This window comes from Serinus canaria, chromosome 4 (assembly GCF_022539315.1).
Source record: "Serinus canaria isolate serCan28SL12 chromosome 4, serCan2020, whole genome shotgun sequence".
NCBI classification, from domain to species: domain Eukaryota; kingdom Metazoa; phylum Chordata; class Aves; order Passeriformes; family Fringillidae; genus Serinus; species Serinus canaria.
Genome location: NC_066317.1, coordinates 27,500,579 through 27,522,349, shown reverse-complemented (window position 1 = coordinate 27,522,349; position 21,771 = coordinate 27,500,579). Strand labels below are relative to the sequence as shown.

At 44.7% G+C, this 21,771-nt stretch overlaps 2 protein-coding genes across 2 annotated transcripts; both read right to left on the bottom strand.

Annotated features, from left to right (window-relative positions):
* Nucleotides 1-754: 754 nt before the first annotated feature.
* SRP72 (signal recognition particle 72) lies at nucleotides 755-15,044 on the bottom strand. Its single transcript, XM_050973880.1, has 19 exons — nucleotides 14,879-15,044; nucleotides 13,749-13,869; nucleotides 11,855-11,978; nucleotides 10,908-11,051; nucleotides 10,029-10,140; nucleotides 8,958-8,989; nucleotides 8,266-8,390; nucleotides 8,114-8,171; nucleotides 7,803-7,934; nucleotides 7,277-7,405; nucleotides 6,314-6,386; nucleotides 5,682-5,746; nucleotides 4,593-4,688; nucleotides 4,032-4,135; nucleotides 3,345-3,422; nucleotides 2,597-2,734; nucleotides 2,282-2,319; nucleotides 1,802-1,961; nucleotides 755-1,011 (listed from the first exon to the last, which is right to left on the bottom strand). The coding sequence occupies exons 1-19, from the start codon at nucleotides 14,982-14,984 to the stop codon at nucleotides 837-839; spliced, it is 2,010 nt and encodes a 669-aa protein (XP_050829837.1). The 5' UTR covers nucleotides 14,985-15,044; the 3' UTR covers nucleotides 755-836.
* A 1,383-nt stretch (nucleotides 15,045-16,427) lies between these two features.
* LEPROTL1 (leptin receptor overlapping transcript like 1) lies at nucleotides 16,428-21,760 on the bottom strand. Its single transcript, XM_050973885.1, has 4 exons — nucleotides 21,623-21,760; nucleotides 21,306-21,381; nucleotides 19,898-20,084; nucleotides 16,428-18,862 (listed from the first exon to the last, which is right to left on the bottom strand). The coding sequence occupies exons 1-4, from the start codon at nucleotides 21,636-21,638 to the stop codon at nucleotides 18,746-18,748; spliced, it is 396 nt and encodes a 131-aa protein (XP_050829842.1). The 5' UTR covers nucleotides 21,639-21,760; the 3' UTR covers nucleotides 16,428-18,745.
* Nucleotides 21,761-21,771: the final 11 nt, after the last annotated feature.

Below are 21,771 nucleotides of genomic sequence, written 5' to 3'. Positions count from 1 at the left end.
TCCAGATCAAAATAACCACTGAGCCAAGAGGCATGCAAGGTGCATGCAAGATGGGCACTTAGTCTCAAAAGTATCATTTCTTGAGGAGTTCCTTTGTTCTGGGTCCCTCTCCATAGTCACTGAGCTTAAGCTGACCTGCTTAAGCACTCTTTATTTTCATAAACCCAGCACCTAAGACTTGTAGGAACGTAGGGTCAAGGCCAAAGGAGGAGGAAGCACACCTCACACAACCACACACATTCCACTCACCTTTGTTTTGTCAAACCCTTTAGAATAAGGCAGCTGGATTGTAGAAAATGGGACACTGAATCTGCTGCTAAACACTTCATCATGCTTTTTCCTAACAGTCTTGTTACTCCCCTTCAGCCTATCTTATCCTTATTAAAAAGCCCAGATGTTGTTTTCTAGAATGCTTTGTGCCTTTGCTCTTTGGTGGTCAATAACTGACTGACATAAAAGACAGTGCTTGCATCATGCATAGATAAATATGCTAAAGGCCTAAACTGACATATGCAAGAGGAGCATGAAACTACATTTTAAGAAATTCTTGATTATCTCATATCTCTTAAATGTCTGGCAACACAGAAACAAATTTCTTCCTGGGGGCTTTGTTTGACTTTGATGACAACAACCTAAGTCACAGTGGGGGCAAATGTGAGGAAGAGACCTTGGTGAGCAGACAGATCATGGCATCTCTACCAGCTCATCTCCTCCCAGACAACTGACAGGCGGGACAGAGATCCAGATTCCAAGAGTCTTTCGCCAGCACTTGCTTTTGACCTTTATTCTGCAACCAGCATCACGTATTGAAGGAGGGACGTTACACATCCTGCTTTTTACCACCCTCCTTTAGCCCCTTTCTTCTTTTTCTGCTGCTGTTTTTTCTTGGTGGCTGGAGCACCTGCGGGTTTTTGGTGCCTGGGAGGGATGACGTTACTTGCAGCAGATACAGCTGCCCCGCTGCCGGGCCGAGGGGAGGTAGGTGGGCTGCTGGCAGTTCTACTGGCATCCCTGCAGAAGGCAAGAGAAAAAGACACTATGTGGGTTCACAACCACCTGCAAGACAGGTACTAGTGCAGGGAGCTGACACTGAAAAGCAGCAGCTGCCCCATTAGGTAGCAAGCATTATGTATGAGAGGGCACTCATGCAAGGAGAGGCTTCAACATACAGAAGGAGCTGGCGGAGGATGGGAACATATCTCAAAGGGCAGCAATCACCTTGTAACTGATGTTCACTAGATAGTGTAAGTTACTGACAATGAAAGCAAAGCTAACTTTTGAATAGACTTCTGAGAGCTCATGCAACACACAAGAAGCCTTTCAGGTCGCACTCCTAGGCAGTGCAAACCCAGCACCCTTCCTCAGATGCTAGTAAGGCACCATCTTGCTGTCAGGCTTCATACATAATGGTAATTCTTGATTCCATCTCAAATAATCACTTAGAAGGAAGTACAGTGTTTTCTTGAATCATAACTTCTGCAGCTTCCAAAAGACTTGAAAGCAAATTGCTCAAGAGAAAGCATGCAAAATTAATCTCATTGCCAAAGGAGAAGCGCATTAAAAGACTATGAGAATTTTATTTGCACCTTGGCTCCTTCAAGCATGCCTATCCTACAGCACTAGTTTTCAGGAACCTATAAGGATCTCCAGGGAAAGCAGCTAGTAGCAGGTTCAAGCAGCAAAGGACAATGTCACTTTTGCTACCTGCAGTTGGTAGCTGCAGCAGAGCAGCACAAACACAGCCCTCCCAGTTGCCCAGGAGTGAATCCCCCCCATCAATCATTGCAAAATGGGTACTTACAGTTCAGAGGAGCCAGTTGTGGTTGAACCCTGAGTCCCCTTGCCAACCTGATCCTTCTTCTTGCCCTTCTTCCGTCCACGGTAGTAGGACCGCTCTCGCATTGGAAGCCACCGCTCAGGGTCGGGAGTCACCTTGGGGTCATAGTTCTTGGGCAGCTTTCCTGCAGAACATCCAGTGCCAGGAAATGAGACTGGGGTCAACACACCAGAGGCATCACCAAGGGACATGCATGGGATGTCAGTAGCAATGGCATGGCAGCACAAAGAGACCAGCAACTACATCACCCTTTCAGGGTGTTGCTCTCACTCCTGAGGAAAAATGCCCCAACCAAACAAGCTATCATGAAGATCCAAGTTTCCAGAGACACAGTCCTAGCAAAGTGTTCTAGTTCCTAGGGACCTGGAGGCTGGCTATTTGGAGAAAGAATCTGGAGAACTCTCTGGAGCTGTGCTATTTCAACAGCTAGGAAATACAACTTACCCTTCTTTTTTTTCTTCTTTTTCTTCACTTCCCCTTGTCTGAAAGGAAAACAAGAGATTGTGGCATGGCAGAGACAGAGCAGACAAGCCAACTAAAAACTAGCTCTGGAAGAAGCTAAACCATTACCATTCTCTAAGAACCTGGTCTGCTGCTACACAAAGCTCCTTGCAGTCAAACAACAGGCTCCCTTTCCACCAGCCTGCCTTCTACAGCAGTGCCTTCACCACACCAGGTGCGGTTCTTGAACCACCCAAAAAAGGATGCACCAGAGCTATAGCAATAAAATAAAATAAAAAATATAGCAGCCTGCTTTACCCTTGCTCCTTCTGCTGGTTGTCTCCAGTGAGCTTCGCAGCTTTCTTCCGAACATAGGTTGCTCCATGGGAGTTCTCCAGCGCATCAACATCTACTTTCAGTGACATGGTGTCTGAGGAAGGCAAGTGTTTGCTAAGACTGCAAGGGAAGAGTTCAGGGATGCAAACCAGCGAGCAGAAACACCCATGTTCTTCCACACAGCAAGCGGCAACCTCAGCTTAAACAAATTCTGTCTGTTAACAATGCCTAGACAGGCCTATGTGGCTATTTCCATCTCTCTCACTAGCTTCTTACACAAGTTGGGATGAGCTGCTTAATCGCCATCTGCCTCATTTTTCCCTCTCTATACAGGGAACAGCTTCCTGTGAAAGCAGCTCAGGTAACAAAAGCAGTATGTGAATGAGATTTTGGGTAAGCAAGAGCTTTGCCATATTGTATAAGTCCTGCATTACTACCACAGGTTTAAGGTTCCAACAGAAAAGATGGAAGTGCTCTTGGTTTTGGTTCTACCTTGTCTTATTAATTCTCAAAGAGAAAGAGGCCAAAGATAAAAAAGGTCCTGAGATATCACAGTAATGAAGCCAATTAAAGAAATAATGTAGCTCCAGACAACTTGACCTGGATATGTAGCAATGCCAGAGAGGTTCCTTGCCTTTCTTCGGGTAAGATTGGGTCTGAAGTTCCCACACAGCTGAAAATCCAAGGAAGCAATACCCAAACACCTCTTTCCCCACCATTAAAAGGATACACTTTAGCTTTTTCAGGGTCAACCAGGGAATAGGCAGAGATGAGCTGTGCTAGAGTATGCACATCTTTTGGGTTTTGCCTTTGGAGAGAAAAATAAAAACCAAAACAAAACAGAAAAGGACCAAGTTACCAATGTTACTCATTTCAAAGACTGGTAACACTACACCGTGCTTGCTGCTGCAGCACAGTTGCTATCTGTGGAGACAGGCATGTTAGTACGTGGTCTCCTCCAGAGCACACCACCAAACATCACTGGTGTGGATTAAGGGAGGTACAGACAATTTTACAGTATCAAGAAGCAGGCAAGAAGAGGAAAAACCCAATAGCAAAGGCAAGTTAACACTCCCCCCAATAAAAGATCCCATTCAGTGTACAACAGAAACTAAAACCTAGACATCCATGTTTATGTAGCACAAGAAAAGACTGCATTCCAGTCCCCAAAGAAATGTTAACTGCACACAAGTGGCTTCTGGGATAAGTCTACCAGGTTTTCAAGTGAGCATCAACTATAGATCAAAGGAATTATCTCCCCTTCTTCCAAAATACAGCCTTGCATTGAAGCCCCTCTGCAAAGGCAACTCTAAAGGACAGCTACTAGTCAGTCAAAATTGTCAGACACTGCCTGCCACCAGACATCTTGCAGAGGACTCTGGGTGGAGACCTCCTGCTCAGCAACCACCCAACTCACTTCCAGAGCTCCTCCAAGTCGCTGATTGCTTCCTTCTTCCTGCCATGCTTTAGTTTGAAGTTGGCAGCTTCCCTTATCAGTGACAAATGGACAGGAGACTTTGGCTGAAAAACACAGGAGCCATGATTAGTTCCTTATTATCACAGCATGGAGCCCAGCTCTAGCTGGCTTTAATGCACCTGAGGCTTGGCCAAAGAGAACTGAGTTAACATCCTATCAATGCAGAAAGCAAGACCACTTTTGCACTCTGGGAAGTGAGGCAGAACTGCATGGGACAAGGCAGCTTGCTGCTCCACCATATCCTCCTATTAGAGAGAAGTTCTGACTGCTACATTTAGGCATTCATTGATGCCACACTCCTAATCTGACAGGAGCTGCTGCTCTCTATTCATAACACATAGAATATATTATTGATAAGTGCTCACAAAACAGGAGCTCACATGTCTCCAAACCCCCAACTGGATATCTGCTGGGGCTATGCATCAACAGGAAAAGTTTAATTGGACTGGCTAGAAAATCCAGGACAGATTCTTTCATATTAGCTCCTCTGGTCTGACTTGCCTGGTGTTGCTGATACCACTGGATAGCCTGTGTGAAGACTTCAATTGCACTGTCGATATCCTCTTCATGACTGTACATTGTCACCAACGCAGACACCTGCAAGCATCCAAGAGCAGTAAACAGCAGATCTTCATGCAAATTGTCTACAGCTAGAGTCTCAGTTAAACAATGGGATTTCCCAAAAGCAGAGTCAATGTGAGCTTTCTGCTCTGTCCCTAAAAAACAGCTGTGGTAACAGGAAGAATACCCAGGCCACATCTTCTTACCCAAGTCACTCCCAAAGGAAGATCCCCAACATATTTTTCCTATGATACAAGCCTAGGATTGCATTCATAGAAGGAACCTTCCTGTCTTGGCACTTTATTTTCTTGCCACAGGACTCAGTTTCATTAGAAAACCTTTTTCATCCCCCATTCTCTACCTCAAGAGATATGAAAAAAGAAATCAGCACTGAAGAGATTATAAGGACACCATCCATTTGCTGACATCCCAGTCACAAGCAGAGGTGACCCAGGGCAAGGAGCTGTTATTGTTAACTGCCCCTATAAATTATTTTGATCATTCACACTTACAATTGGAACAGATCCAACTATCAGCTCCTGTTCAAGATGCTTATGCTGAACATGTGAGCACTTACAAGGCCATCAAGCTTTTCTGAATAGCAGGTGTGGATAAGCACGTAGATCAGGGTGATGCTGCAGGGGTGGAACACAGCACTTTCCCCCTAAGGCCTGCTGTCCTAAAGCTCCTTCTAAAACGTCCCTACAGTACCTACCAGCAACCAGCAGTTGCTCCAGTCATGTTATGCAAGTAAATCCAGGCAACATGCAGGACCAAGAGATTGCCAGGAAGTGGGAACATAGGCAGAGAGCATCCCTCTGACAGGCAGAGTACTTCTGTGACTACGTTCAGGCTACCTGAAGCAAGTTATAATACCACCTTTGTCCAAGACAAGGAAGATGGGCTCAGAATCCCTGTAGACACTCAAGTCAAGTGGCAGCCATGGGGAAGAGGCAAAAAGGAGCAAGCAGTGCAAAGCTCTCCTACAAGGGAAAAAACCTTACACAGTTCAGACGGAGTTTTGCTTACCATACCAGGCTTGTGCTGCAGTTCTTCTATGCTCCTCAGGATCATGCAGGCTTTGGTGACACTGCCTAGAAGAAAGACAAAGAAGAACACACTCTGAATGGCATCACAACACCTGATCCCACCAGTGAACTTCGAGCTAAAGGTAAACAATGGGGACAGAACAATTAATTCCTCTTCTCACAACATCTTCCCCATTGCAGGAATTAAGGACAGGCCTCCACACAATGGACCCTTCTACTCTTGTCACATCCTGCAAGGGTTCAGGAGCAAGTTTTGGCTACCAGGGAGTTCTCTTCAGGCTCAAGTCTGTGCTACCTGACTACATACAGAAATGGTACCATTATGGAGCCTCACACTGCTCCCAAAATTATCCTGCCCCAGAAGAGATTCAGCTTTTCACAGAGACTGTGGGCATTTCTGCCAGCAATCTGTGGAGCCAGTGTATCCAGACATTAGCTATCAGCATTATCCTGCCATAGTTAAGTATATGTAGTACCTGACTGAAAGTATCTCTACTCTACACCCCTGTCCCAACAGTGACTGCAGCAAAGATTGCCCTGAAGTCTGATTTTCTTACCCCCTGTACCCTTGTCATGTGCAGACACTTCCCATCAAAAGAGGACACTAGATACCTTGAGCAATTTTTAGCTGGGCCATCGTCAGCTTGATCTCAGCTGCATTGGCAGGGTGTTGGTCTGCAAAGTCCTGAGAGTCAGAAGAAACAACAATTCAATTTGTGTGTGGGCACCAGGCTGCTGCTTTGGTGAATCATATGTCATGCTCAGTCACAGCAAGTTGTCAAGAGCCAAAGAAAGCTTTCCAGCACAGGCAGGTTTCAGCACACAGCAGAGAAGGACCCTGTCACCGACATAGTTTATGAAAAATCCTTTACTTAGGATTTTTCCTCTCCTGAGAGCTGAGAGGCCTCAGGAACAAACTGTAAACAATTCTTATCTGCTGCTGTGGAATGCCACGGGAAAATCTCTGATTGGCCCAGTCGGACTGTTTCCAGTTGAGAGTCTATCATGGGGCACCTGTCCAGTGTTTCGGGCTGAGAAGACTTTTCGTTTACACATTCTTTTCTATTCTTAGGATAGCCTTGGTAGTGAAATCTCTAGCTTTATTCTTTTAGTATAGTTTTATATCTTATATATCATATAATAATAAATCAAGCCTTCTGATGCATGGAGTCAACTGTCTCGTCTCTTCCCTCATCCTGGGACCCCAGAAAACCATGTAACAGGACCCCAAGTGTGCCCTTTCAGATTTCTGTCCCAGGCCACTCAATCATTCCAAAGAAGGGTGTTGCAAAACAAAACTGCTTGTAAGCAGAGCAGCAAAGCCTACTGCTTACCCTAGAAGTCTACTACAGCTTCATAAGCATAAAAATCAGAGGTGTAAGGGAACTGTTTCCCTTTAAAAGCAGAATTGTTCAATTGGGTGTGAAGGCTTTCCAGCAGCATTAAACCAAACCAAAATAAGGAGTCAGATCCCCCTGGAAATTTAAACCAAACAAAACAAACTAAGGGAAAACAGCACAGGAGAACACAACACACAGGTTTAAATGGTGCTAGGCCAACTTTCTCTTAACCTACCTGCAGAAGCCCTACGGCCTTTGCATGCTGCTTCTCACGACACAGCTGGGCTGCCTGGATAAGGACAGGGAGCAGGTGCTCAGGGCTCTGGGACTGCAGGCTTGCTGACAGCTTGCGGCACTGATCTGCCTGGAGTGGAAAGAGAGAACACACTTTTCTCAGCCTTTGTGAGCACCTTACACAGGGCTAAGAAACCAGAAGTATCTAACAAGAGATACTAGTGGTGACTCCTCTGAAATGAGTACACAGAACCAAGAAATTCTCTTAGTGGCCCTTCAGATACGTCTAAGAACCCCCACATCCTTTCTGTCTTCTCATTACCTCCACACCATCCTCCCTACAGCAATGCCCAAGTCACTAAGCAGACAGTTGTGCTTTTATGGATGTTTTTATTTTTCTGCTTACTTATGTCCCTAAACCTAGAGGTCCTATCTTCTGAAATAGAACAGCTGCATCTCCGTTTTTGCCCAGTCAAACTCCTGTGGATTTAATCCATAGCTACTTACTGCAGATCAGTTTCCCCTACCTGGTTTGTGTACATTGCAAGCAAAGCTTTGTTGAATTCAATTGCCTGGAGCTGCTTCTTGGAGAGTTTATGCTCAACTCCTTCTGCATTGGTCAGCTTCACCTTTTTCTTTGAATCAAAGACATTTTGGTCCTGTGGAAATCACACATCAGGAGAAGATTTCACTACATTCCTTGAAGCAGAAAAGGTCCCTAGGTCCCTGATTTAACTACTGTTTAAGAAAACATCTTTACTGATTATCTTCCTTCTCTCCACAGAAGCAGAGAAGCAAGGTGACTAACCACAATGAAAGTGGCAAGGTAATTCTATACCTTGTTAATTGTGATGATATTATTTGCAATGACAGCAAGGAGTCCTACATCTGTTGGTCTGCAGGTAAGAAAAGCAGAAAGCATACTGTTACTGAACAGCAGTCTCTCACAGATGCAAGGCTGAGCATTTGTTTTTTAAAAAACCCCCTTACTTCAACTTGATTATTTGATTGTAGAGCTGTAGAGCATCCTCTGTACGCCCCTGCAGTTGCATGATATAAGCCATCTGACCATGAATAATAGCCAGTTCAGCCTCAATGTCTTCTTCTGTCACATCCTGAAGGAAAATCAAAGCAAAAAGTAAAAAGCTGCTATCTCACCTCTCATCCAGCTTCAGGATTCTGCTGGCAAACATCTGTGAGCATTCCTGGGCAGCATTAGCAGCAAAGCACCCCAGCTACTACAGGTGAAGATTGTACCCACAGCAGAAACAGAAGCATATTTGAGTTAAAATAGGAGAAAAGAAAGCTTCACCTACTCCAGCTAGAATCTGAAGATCACCTTAACTTGTACATCCAATCTGCCATTCTGCAATGATTGGTTACAAATTCCCTGTTTGTCACCACCCACTCAGCATGTTCATCCCTAGCAGGGGTAGGTCACAGGGAGGTTTCAGACGACCTGCACCCTTCTACTTGCACCAGAACAGGCAACTATGCAAGGAGCACAGCAGCAAACAGCCTGCAGCTGCCTGCCTGCAACAGCCATGATGGCTGCCCCAGCCTCACAAGCTGGTACCAGCAGAGCAGCCCTGGCTCTGCTCTGGCTCTCTGCACTTTGGGACTGCACCCTCGCTTCCCCTGCTGCAAAGCAAACATTCTCCAGAACAACATCAGGAACTTACCGAGTCTTCTGACAGCGACTGGCGGCACAGCTCTACAAGGAAAAACATTGAAAAACACAATTTAGAAGGCTTTAGGGTGAAAAAAAAGCAGGCAAGAAGCATGAGGGAACATAGAACCATTTCATGTATCCCTGAAACTTCTGCAGCACTACAAGGGCACAGCAGGCTACCAGTCTGATGATAGATGGGACTAAGCATGAGAGAGCAGACTATGTGATGCAGAAGAACAATCAATGGCACAGAAGATACTGTCCCTCCCAGGCACTAATTTTCTCTCCTGAGCAAACTTCCTTAGACCTAGCTCCTGATTTTTTCCATTGGGATCAGCTGCAACTGCTCAGCGGTCTTGTGAGTTAAGCGCTGCAAGCCTGCAATATTCAGCTTACAACACCCTTTATGGGGCAGCAATTCTGTTACTTTTCAGTAGCCATACTAACCACTTCAAATTCTCATTCTTCACCAGAACATCACTTGTTTGCCCTCCAAAGGACTACTATCAAAGGACACAGGCTCAAATTACACATGCTTATCAGTTGTATGGGACACTTGTTATTCTTCATCAAAACTGGGACAGAACTGACCTATTTATCTGCAAGAGCAATTAGATCAGACAGAACTAGTCCTTCCTAGTTCTCTCCCCAGATTTTTTTTAAACACACAAAATCCCCCTTTCACCCCATAGAAAAAAAAAATCCTCTTTGCTTAAAAGCTCATTTAGTGGCTTATACTAATTCATACCATGAAGTACTTTGAACTTTTATAGCATGCACTTAAACTAACAAAATCTCATCTCATGTTTATGAGATTACACTCACATCTACTTCCTGCTTCAAAAAAATGCACAAAGTTATTGAATACAAATCAGGGGCTGTAGGAGAGCCAGGACATGCTGCATGGCTCTGGAAAAGAGTTCCAGAGGAACATTTGACCAAAACCACCAGCTTCACAACAAATCCTGCTGCTGATCAGTTTTAAAATTCTTAAAACCTCTTTTTCTCTGATTTGTGTATCAGAGAGCAAATAACTACTTCTACTACATAAAGCTTCCCCCTCACCTCACCAGGCTTTTACCTTCTGCTTTTTGTAGTTTTTTCATTGCTTCATTCAGCTTTCCTTGCCCAATCAATGCACATGCACTGTTATAACACAGCTCGTAGGTAGCTTCTCGAAGGCCTAAATCCTCCTAGCATAAAAAATAAATATAACATTGCATAAACACCAAGAGATTTAACAGGCAACAGACACAAACCAAGTTTTCCTGTACATTTAAACTAATCCTTGAAAAATAAATTTAAGAAGCAAATTTAACAGGGCACATACCTGGCAAGTAAGTTGCAGCATAAAGGATCTTCCCTCACACTATGCAAAGTCAGAGGCAACTGACAAGGCAGCAGGGAAACTCCAGCCTGAACCTGGGGACTACTTAGGCTGGTGCAAGAGGGCAACTAAGAACTGCTGCTCTAGAGAATTAGAAAGTGAATCCACAGCACTGAACAGAAAGCTGAGCATGCTGCATGCACCTCCAAGGACAAGGATTTCTAAACAAATGTGAAAATTACGATCTACATTGTTCATTAACAAAAATATTCACCCAGCGGTGATCAGAACAACTAGTTTTAGCCCTGGCAAGAGGGTAACGAGAGAGAAAAGTGCTAGTCACCACAGGTGTTCTGCTAATGCAGGTTCAGAAAGATCTACTTCCTGCTCTGCTGTGACATCTAAAGTACAAGCTCTCTACAGATCAAAGGTGAAGTGTAATTCATAAATAATAACAGCATTTATTCCTTCATACAGGGAAAACCACTATGTGACCTTCAACATACTCAGAAATCTTTACGAGATAGGAACACATTTCCATCCTGTTCAGTATCCACAATTCCAATATCCTCTATTGTATCCTCTATTCCTTGGCTCTCACTCCTACACCCAAAGACATACATACTCACTTACTGGCACCACCTTCTCCCACGTGCTTTGTGCTGCCACAACAGCAGAGAGATTGGTTTTTCTCTCCTCCTCATACTCATCCTGGGAGTTGCGGATGAGATCCCTGTATGCAGCCAGACAATCGTCATAACGCTCCAGCCTGTACAACTGAGAAAGGAAAGGAATTAGCCCTCAGAACAGTATTTTCCTGTGCATGCTGGTAACTACAGCCTCCTTCCTCCCTCCCCATGGACTGGGGGCAGCAGAGCATCAGATGTTTTAAGCTGAACATTACTAATATTTGCATCTACCTTTAAGGGCAAGCTATATAGACTACACTTGCAAGGAGTCAAGCAATGACACCAGATACCTGCACAAAAATGACACAGCTCCTACTCCTAAAACAGCTTCTTTAAAAGCAGCAGTTTACTCAGTTTTGTCCTCAAACAGCCTTCTTCCAAATTAGATCGCCTCTCTAAGAAAGAAATTAAATTAATGGTCTTTCATGCAGCTGAGAGAAGATAGCCAATTCTTCACAAAACCGTTCTGATCAACCAGGAAAAAAAGAAGAGGAAAAAGCATAACTTCTTTTCCACATCACTTTTAATGCCTGAGACATCAGGTCTCACAAACCATTCCTGAACAGGTATCTAATGCAAACAGATGGCTGAACCACCAACAAATCCCATCAGATCTCTTCCTTCCTCAACCAGATGGCTAATAACAGGCCAGACCCAGAAAGGGAGGAGAAGTCACAAATATATTGCTTTGGTTCTGTGCGAATAAGATGACAACGCTGCCTCCAGAAACAGGCAACTGAAGCTTCACAGAAGTCTGAGCAGTTGGAACCATACCTGTCCTTACCTTCAAGCCAGAGAAGGAAATTCTGTCCCCATACCTGTCCCCCATGAGAGGAAGGACAAGACATCCACCATACGAAAGTCCCACCAGGAAGAAAAGCTTGTAATTACCACTTGTCCATAAAGCTCCTTCAGTTTGTCTGTCTGCTGACTGGCACTCTGAATGGTCTTGAGAGCACTTTCAATACGGTTCAACCTGTATTCACAGTAGGCCTTCTCAAAGGCAATAACATCACTGCAAGGACAAGACAAAGGCTGACAGCAAGCACTAGAGTTTCATTCAACAGCATTCACTCACATATAACCAGCCTTAATTAGTCACAGACTGCTATATAACCAAAAATCCAAGCACACAATCCCAGATTACTGAATTATGTATCTGTTGAGCACTGAAAGCATCTTCTATCTACTTGGTGTTCAACAGAGAAAGCATATCAAAACTTCATCCAAAAAAAAAAATGTTTCTTTTTAATGGCATTTCCACACACATGGTATTCCAAATCCTTTCTGCTCCAGGCCGCCTACTAATTATGCTAATCAAAGGCTTAAAAGGTAAAACAATAGCAAACTTCATTCCCGGGCATTTTCTTAAGGGGAAGGCATTACATTGCAATGAAACATCGTTACAGCAAACTTTTAAAGATAATTGACTCACAGAAAGAGAGGAAAAGGTATAAAACACAGTCCCACTTACAGGCAGATACCAAGACAAAGGTAATATTAACCTATTTTGAAACATGATTGCAGCAGAACTGCAGCAAAAGGGTTTGCTTTTGCCAACACCAAACTGGCTTCAAAGCAAGCTCACACCAGCAGGGAAGCATTCTCAAAGAATCTGAGCCTTGAAAGCTATGTTCCACCTATCCCCTGAGTTACCACTTAAGCCAAAGGAAAATTAATCAGCAATTCCTTTAGTTCATGCCAGGGGCCACTTATTATTAGCTTTACTATGCCTATTTAAAATTATCTCTATTCAAATGAGTATTAAGAAGGTTTGAAAATTAATGGCATTTAGAATTAAATCAAAGCAGCCTCAGTGCAGGATAAAAGCTTCAAGACAGACCAAGAACCACCACTCTCCTTGCTCTGCAGAACACAGACACACAGTAGAATGAGCTGAAAGAAGTTATAGGAAGAACTCTGAAACCAGCTGAATATTGAAAAAAAATGCTTCTCCTTACCCTATAATAAAATAATAGGCTAAAACCCCTTGAATTAAACCCCTTTTTCCCAGGAAAGAAGGAACACGGTGAACAGGGTCATTACATGTTATTCAGATGCAAACAAAAACAAAGGTATGTTTCATCACACTGATAACTTCAACACACCTTTCTGGGAACTTCCTTAATAAGAACAGCATCTGAAATACAAAAATTTTGCTGCCAGCCAGTTCTTGGGTAGCACTTTTCATCCTTGTCATTGCACAAAGAGCATCCTTATGAGGAACAAAATTAGAATCTTAAGGACACAAATTAGAAGCCTGACTTGTTCTCAAACACAATTTGCCTCCAGGGTCCTGGTTTTGAGAGGATGCACAAAGGGCCTGCACCACCCCAAAAGCTAATGCAGTTCCTTCAGGCTGGCAAAGCAAAGGACCCCAAGGAGCTGTATGATGAGATAGCCAAGCAAAGCCAACAGATTGTTGCCACCAACCAAGGCTTGTCCTGTCTTACTTCCCTCCCAGAGAGATCTGTCCCCTTCCCTTGTACCAGCCATACTACCTAGCCACATTTACAAGCAGAATCAGCACGTGAAGGTGGCTGAAAACTCAGGGACAATCCCTTCAACAGTAACAGCAAGGTGTTAGACTGCCTCAAACTTGACCAAACCTTGTCTCACCCCCTACCAGAAATAAGTGTGTCACTGAGAAGACCAACCACAATCTCTCTGAGCATATCCTGCTCTTTATTTTGCTGCCTCATTAGTCCCCTCTACTGAAGCTGCAGCAGCTTCTCAAGGACTCAGGAATTTCATATTTGGTAGAGCACAGTAAGAAACAACTCACCTGGTTAACACTTTAGTGTGGGTATTGATTACACCAAGGGCTTCCTTGAAGTTCCCATTCTGGATAAGACACACTACTTTACACTGAAGTGCTGTCACATCGTCTTTGTTGATCTGCAGTACTGGAGGAGAAACCAGTTTCAACACAATGATCCAACTCAAACACACACAGGCTTTGTAAGGGACCCCATCCTAGAGAGTGGCCACATCAACTTAAAGCATCCTGGCATGGCTTGCTTTGGCTCAAATGATGAAACAAATGCCAGCAGGATAAAAGAATCCAGTATAGATCCTGAACTTACCAGAAGCAAGCACTGTGCTAACACATCTGGAAAAGAGCTGCACCAAAGGGGCTACACAGACCTGGGCAAACCTTTCCTTGGCATTTCACTTCCAGGCAAAGAACACAGTGCCAAGGCCCCAGTGCCACGTAAAGCACCCTCAGGAAGGAAAACAGCTGGTACATAAGAACAGTGTGGCTCTTGTCAGGGAGTCACTTTACACACTAAAACTTTCTGCCAGTGGATGACAGTGAATGAGAACTAGAAGAGAGGCATGGGTTTTGCTATTTGATTCTTTTCCCTGATGCCAGCTTCAGCTTTTCTAGGACAGGAGAGGAATCCCTACTACCTACCAGCAGCAAAGACAGAACTTATAACCACAACGTTCCTGATACTGCAATTTCGGACGCCTAGCCACCAAAACAACACATCTCAACGTGAACTCTCCGTTTCGAGCAAGTTGTTGTTCCTAAGTCAGTTAGTCCCTAGGCAAAACACCACTCCTCCAGCTCCCGGGGGAAAAGCCCTCCTTCCTCCCACGACCAAAACGGAAGGAAAACCCACGACTAACTCCAAAGGCTTAACCCACAGCAAAGGAAACGTGATGCAACACAAGGACTCGATGGTCACGGTACAGCAGCGGAGCCTGGGCCCCGGCCGCCCCTCTTCCCTCTAGTCCGACACAGTAAAATCCCCGCAGCCTTTGCCCGCGGCCCCACTCCCGGCACGAAACCTACGGACGGAAACCACGCGCTCCCCGCCGCTCCACAGCGACCCTCCGCAAGGCCAACGCGCCCGGGTAGAGACCCCAGACCCGCGGGGCGGGGCCCTGCACTGTCGCCGCACTCACTCTTATTGACGGACTTGAGGGCGCGGGCGAAGTCGCCGTTCTGGCCGCAGCGGTTCACCTCGCTCCACAGCCCCGCCGCCGCCGCCGCCCCCGCGGCCGCCGCCATCTTGGCACCGGGACCAAACACACGTCGCGGGGGCGGTACCGCGCCGGAAGCGGAAGTGCCGAGCGTGGCCCCGCCCCCGACCGGCACTGGTGGCCGTTCCGCCAGCCCAGCCCTTCCCGGTACCGCGCACCGCCGGTGTGCTGCGATTTTCTCAGGGCCCGCCGCTTCCCGGGCCAGCGCGGGCTCCGCACCCGGGCAGCCCTGGCCGTGTGCATAGACTGGGGAACGAGAGGCTGGAGCAGCGCTGCAGAAAGGGAGCTGGGGGTCCTGGTCCATGGCATTGAATGTGAGTCACTGAGCCCTGGCAGCCAGGAGGGCCAGCCCTGCCCTGGGGGCAGCAGGCACAGCCAGGCAAGGGAGGGCATTGTCCTGCTCTGCTCTGCACTGGGGCAGCCTCATCTCCAGTGCTGGGGGCAGGTCTGGGTGCCACAACATCAGAAAGACACTGAGCTCTTGGAGAGTGTCCAGAGAACGGTGACGGGTCTTGAGAGGAAGCCATAAGAGTGCTGGAGGCCGCTTGGTTTGTTCAGCCTGGACGAGAGAGAGAGACCTCACTGTGGTCTTGAACACCCTCAGGAGAGGAAGAGGAGGGGCAGGTACCGACCTCTTCACTCTGGTGACAAGTGACAAGACTCAAGGAAACAGAATGGAGCTCAGTCAGGGAAGGTCCAGGCTAAATTTCAGGAGAAGGTTCTTCATTCAGAGGGTTTTTGGGCACTGGAACAGCTCCCCAGGGAAGGGGGTCACAGCTCCAAGGCTGACAGAGCTCAGGAAGCTTTTAGACAATGCTCTCAGGCACTTGGTGTGACTCTGGGGATCGTCCTGCACAGGGACTGAAGCTGGACTCAGTCATCATGATGGGTTTCTTCCAGCCCAGCATTTTCAGTGATTCTACTGATTTAATTTGCTTTCATGAAAAAGCTCTGCAGATGTAGCACCTTAGTTATTGCCAAATAACTCCACTCCCAGTGTTTTGACCAAAGTGAGTGTGAGTGTGGAGAGGGAAGGGGTGATTTATCATCCCAAAAGGATTTTCTACCAACTCCCATTACTTTCTTTGGCTAAAAGACTGGCCTCAGTCATCAATTTTCAAATTTCAGAAATGTCAGGATTACAAATATAACAAAGTCTGTGTGTTTTTTAAAATAAAAATTGTGGAGTTATAAATACATCAGAGGGTTAAGACGGCCATCACTTTGTATAACACCACCAACACTTCAGTAGTTGGCTTTCAAAGAGAAAGTGAAGGAAACACTGCAATGTGAGATATGACCAACAAAGTCAACAAGTTACTCAGTGCAAGTTGGTCACTGGAGCCTCTCTTTATAAAGCAGTCCCAGGTAAAAACCACAACTACTTGTTCTGAAGGACTTGTGAGCAGTCTGGTGTCATCTCTTCTACAGGAGTAACAACCACATTAAATAAAGGAAAAAGAACCATTAATACTTTAAACAAAATACTCTTTTTATTAGAGTATTTTTGATTAAACATACAGAACTCAAGATTGCTATTTAAAATTTGTATCGCTCAAAGTTTTTCCCTCTAGAAGGATGGTAACACAATCTCAGTGCATATTATATGGAAGGATCATACCTCTCAAGTGTCCCACTCATGAATCAGAGCAATACTGCACGTACTTGGTGTGCAAGCAAGGAGGGAGTGCTGTAATGCAATTAGCAAACAAAAAATGCACCACCAGTACATACAGAGTCAGCTCCATGACCGGTGATCCAGAGAATAACATCACGTGGTTTCAGGAATGAAGGAGAAGACAGTTCCTGACCATGAAAAAGGAACAGGTAACAAATCATATGAGTACAAGTCCTAGACATTCCTCCTCCATAAGGACTGCAGGGGACTGCAACTTAAGCCACTGGTTTGGAAGATTTTTCGAAGCATCCATTGTACTGGGGTTGTGGGTGCAGAAATCTTGCAGTAAAAGGGAAAGAAACGTGTGATCCTACAGCCTTTGTGCAGCTCTGAATGCCACCATCACAGGCAGCCTGGTGAAGCACTTGGTTACGCCTGAAGTACATCTGCTCTGGACTGGCTTCTGCTCTGGAGTCTTGGCACCTGCTTGTTCCTCTGTTCCACACACAGGACATGAACAAAACAGTGTGTAGAGGGAGCTACAGCCCAGCTGCCCCCACCTGCCAGTATTAGTTCCTGGAGCACAACCCATTACTATCAGACTTTGTATACTCATATACATTTATGAACATATATATATATATATGCAAACTTTATACTTTGTTTGCATCTGCACACAAATACTACAGCCAAGACCTGCAGTTCTCTGCCTTTTCATACTGTTGAGCAAAACCTAAGCTTTCAATTACACATAGTTAAGTTTCATAGACTTATTTTTAAATAATTGAAAAATACAGTTCAGAAGTTTGGTAAATGTCATCACTGCACGTGGTACAGGCAAACCTGGTTAAGTGGTACTCATCAACTGTGCTGTGATGGAATGCCCAGTGGCAGATTTCTTCAAATGAAAAATCCGGACAATTGAGAGGTATGCAGAAAACTTGTCCTAAATACTTGAAGCTACATGTGCAATCTTACAGAATACAAGCTACAGTTACAGACATAACAGTAAATCTTATTAACCAACAGTGCATAAGAACTTAAAAACAGTCAGTGAAATCAGTTCAGCCAGTGACTTCCAAAAAAGTTGTGCCTCAGCTGCATTGGGGGGGGGGCAGGAAAACTCAGGCAAGTTTTACACAAAGTTTTAATCTACATTTTAAAAGCTGGTTTATTATATATTTTTATATATATGCTATGTAAAAAATAAATTAAAAAGGGAGAGGAGCAAATAGCTTTGTATATGCTTCAAATTAACACAGACCAGTAGTTCCGTAAATGAACATTTTACCATCTATGTGGTGAAAAGTTGACATAAAAGTTCAAAACCATACAATGCTTATAAATAGAAAGAGTTCAAAAGATACTTTTTTTAAAAAATGGAATTTAAACATCATTTTCTCTTCCCCTACAGTACACTTCAGTTTTGTATGTCAGCATCAATACATTTACAGAGTATTTGAATGTCACATCCACAGAATCTATAACAAAGCAGGTAAAAGAGCTAGCAGTATTAAAATTTAGGACTTCTCTCCCGAAGAACTTTACCTGCTCCTCAGCCTTCTCCTGAAATGAAGGCTATCAACATTCATCACCCAGTCTGAGGTATGGGCAGAAGAAAATCTACAACCGGTACTCTCCAACCCACCTTGCCACTGCTAAAATATAGCAACAATCTATTGATCTGGTAATTGGCAATGGTAGTGGACAATCTCTTACTTCCATTCAGCTTATAATTTAATCCTGGCATTAAAAAACAAAAAAAAAAGTAACATAGTATTAATTCATAACTTAAAAAAAAAAAAAACAAAAAAACACCAACAAAGAAAAACCCCACAAAAACCCCCCAACTTTATATCTCTGAAACTATGCTTAAATGTTGTTCCTGGTTTAAAGCTTCACATAAAACATTGGACAGAAGGATGACAATTTTAAACCAAGAGAGCACCTAAAAACATACCATAGGTAAAAATGAAATCAGTCATCTCTCTACTTCATAAAAATGTAGAAACCCTGTCAGCAACAGTAGTACACTCAAAACGAACGTCAAAAGGAGCATCTAGAATATTCAAGAGGCTTGCTATGCTACTTCTCTTTATTGCCCATTCTCTCATTTGTATGGATGGCCACTGCATGACAAGATGCCTGTGGATAGTTCTCTGATCTTCCTTTCACCACTGCTGCCAGCTGAAGTCGTCATTGCTGCCAAAGACCAAGAAAAATCCTAGGATGGTGGCAAAGATGACTGTATTCCCAGTGAGAACGAGTGCACATGCGCCCCAGTAAATCTGTGAACAGGCAGAATTCAATTAGACACATTTGGAGCTGAACACTACTAACAGGACAAAAGGAAACATCTTATTGCCCCATTCTCAACAAAGTTCAGTAACACATCCATGATGCAAGAGGCAATGCCTCACTATTTGTGGTTACACTAAGCAGGTTTACCCAAAATTACTTGACAAATTCACAGCCAACCAAGCAGCACTGCAAGTTTCTTCTAGCTGTACTCAAAGCATTGGCTAGCAGGCACAACTGGTTTGGTATGCAAAGTAAGGCTAGACAACAGCATCAAACATATCTGCAGCCCAGCTATGCTGTAAGACTTTTTAAAACAGGTATTTAAGGGCTTCAAAACGCCAGCAGATATCACAGTAACAAAATAGGAGGTGGATGTTTTCATAGGAGAGTAAGTGGATTACTCAAAGATGTGAGGCATTCCAACTGTCCATCTGAGCTGTACTTGCCTAAAGACATTTATGAAAGTGCACTCCATGTTTTTTGACTTGGTAGTGCTTTCTGACATTCACACAAAGTGAACTTTTAAAGTATTTTAGTGAAAAGCTGTATACTGGGAAATATGTAATGAGAACTTGGAAGTTTAAGAAAATTATACCAATATCACTTACAAGATCATTTACAGTGAGCATAAAAATGCTTTTTGTTTGTTTGTTTATTCATGCTGCTTTAGCCCAACTATTCCACAAACTGTCTTCAAAGTATTTACACTTCTGCATTTGGTTACTTCCCTGTTAAGTTTTCACAATATTTTCTGTCTCATTTTCTCTGCATTGCATTGTTAGGCTTTATTCCATGACCACGTGAAGCAATTTGCAGTCACAATGTTCTGCCATGCTCCCATTTCTGTATTGATTTTTCTTGCCAAAAAAAAAATCTCATTCTGGTTCCAAAAGTACATAATTGTAAGAGTTCTTTAGTGCATGAAAGCTTTAGCTTCAATTAACAAACAAACACAAAGAATGAAGTTTTTTATAAAAAAAAAAAAAAAAAAAAAGGCAGTCACAGGTTGAAATACTACTAACCAGTTCTGCTCTTGCAAACACTATGGGCAACCCAAATGCTGAGACCACAATGCCTGTTGTAAGGAATATGGCCAGCTCCTTGCAGGCATTACTTGTAGCATCCGTGTCATCAACCAATCTTCTTGCTATGCAGTACGGGATAGGAGAAAGGATGTAAAAAAACAGAACAAACAGAGGCCAGTACTGGCTGAAAAAGAAAGAAGAAAAGATTTAGTTAACTGGATTTACTTCCCGCTCCTCCTAAAATTCATGCAAGGCATTTTCCCCATCCAGCATCCCCATTTAGGGCAGACAGACAAGCCCAGAGAAGGCAAATCCTTTGCCTTGGAATGAGCTGACAGTAATCCAACAGACCATGTGCGTGAGTGGCTTCGGCTGACCTCAATGGCAGCAGAGTTCGCTAACAGGATATTGACAAAGAAAGATTGCACTAAGCAAGCCTAAATCTAATGTCACCTCACAAAGTGAGCTTAACTCCAAGTTTATCCTGCCAGTTGTACTTAAGAGATACCCTTGCAGTGCCCCAGACTAGATTTCTCAGGAATACAGTTGCACATTGTTGCAATAAAACTTTACTGCATTGTTTGAAGGGCAACTATATAAGGATCTCCTTCCCACGTGTTTGTGTCACTAGCACTGGCTTCATAACAAAAGAAAACTGGCCTAGGAATTCTAGTCATATATGTAGAAACTGGAATTCACAACCAATAACAGGTCTACCAACAGGATATTTAGTATTTATTCAACAGTGAATAAGTAAACTTAAAATATTTTCTGTAAAGTCAACATTCACTTGCAAAGAGTCAAAGCCACAGGCCTTACTATCTGAGCACTTGGTCTGCTACTTTGTATCTCTTTGTATTGAAAACCAAGAGATAGGAATCGATGTAGGGGAAGTACAGATAGCAGCTGCAATTACTTGAGATGCTATATTACAAGTGTGGGACACAGCCAAGGATCCACCTGATAGTCACTGACAGCCCAGCTACCCCTAGGCAGCCACAGAAAAGGCAAATCTTTCCCTGGATAACCCACACTTGCTGCCCACCTCGGGAGATGCTGCTGTCTGAGGGTCAGCCACAGCAGGACACAAGTCCAGAGAGTCAGGGCAACGCATCCTTTCATGGTTTGCAGCTAGGCCTGGTACTTTGACTTTTGCTGCCATTACTTTTTAGGATTAATTAAATCCTGGATGGTCTTTTTTTATATTCCCACACCAATCTTTTGAAGCAAAAGCCAAAAACGCCCAAACAGACAAAAAAAAAAAAAAAAAAAAAAAAAAAACCAAACCAAAAAACCTGAGCCCCCCCCGCCTACATAGAGAGAACTTATCAATCCACCACTATGGAAGCGGGACTCCTCTGAAGCTACAGCCACACAAAAAGAATAAAAAGAGAGTGCACGGTACTTGTATTGGGGCAGGGCGCATCCGAGCATCAAGAACATCAGTCCGACCGCTCCCCCAAAGGACAGGCTGATCAGCGCTACAACGAGAACAAACCCAACCAACATGAAGGGTGCACCGCACCGCGCACAGCACCCACCGCCGCCCGCAGACAAACACGGGGTTCAGCGCAGCCCCGGCCGCCCGGCGGAGCGGGGGCACTCGGAGTACCGCGGGAGCTCCCGGCCGCTCCCGCCCGAGGGCTCGACCGGCCCGGCCCCCCAGCACGGGCCGCGCGCGCCCGCTGTTACCGGCCCGGCCCCGCCCCGCCCCGCGCGCACCTTTGATTCCCGCCATGGCGCCGCCCGTCCCGCCAGCCGCGCGGCACCGGAGAGGCGCGCGCCGGGAACCGGAAATGCCGCGCGGAAGCGGAAGCCGTAGAGGCAAAGGGCGGAGCCGTGCCCTGCCCCTCCCGGGACGGCCCCATGAC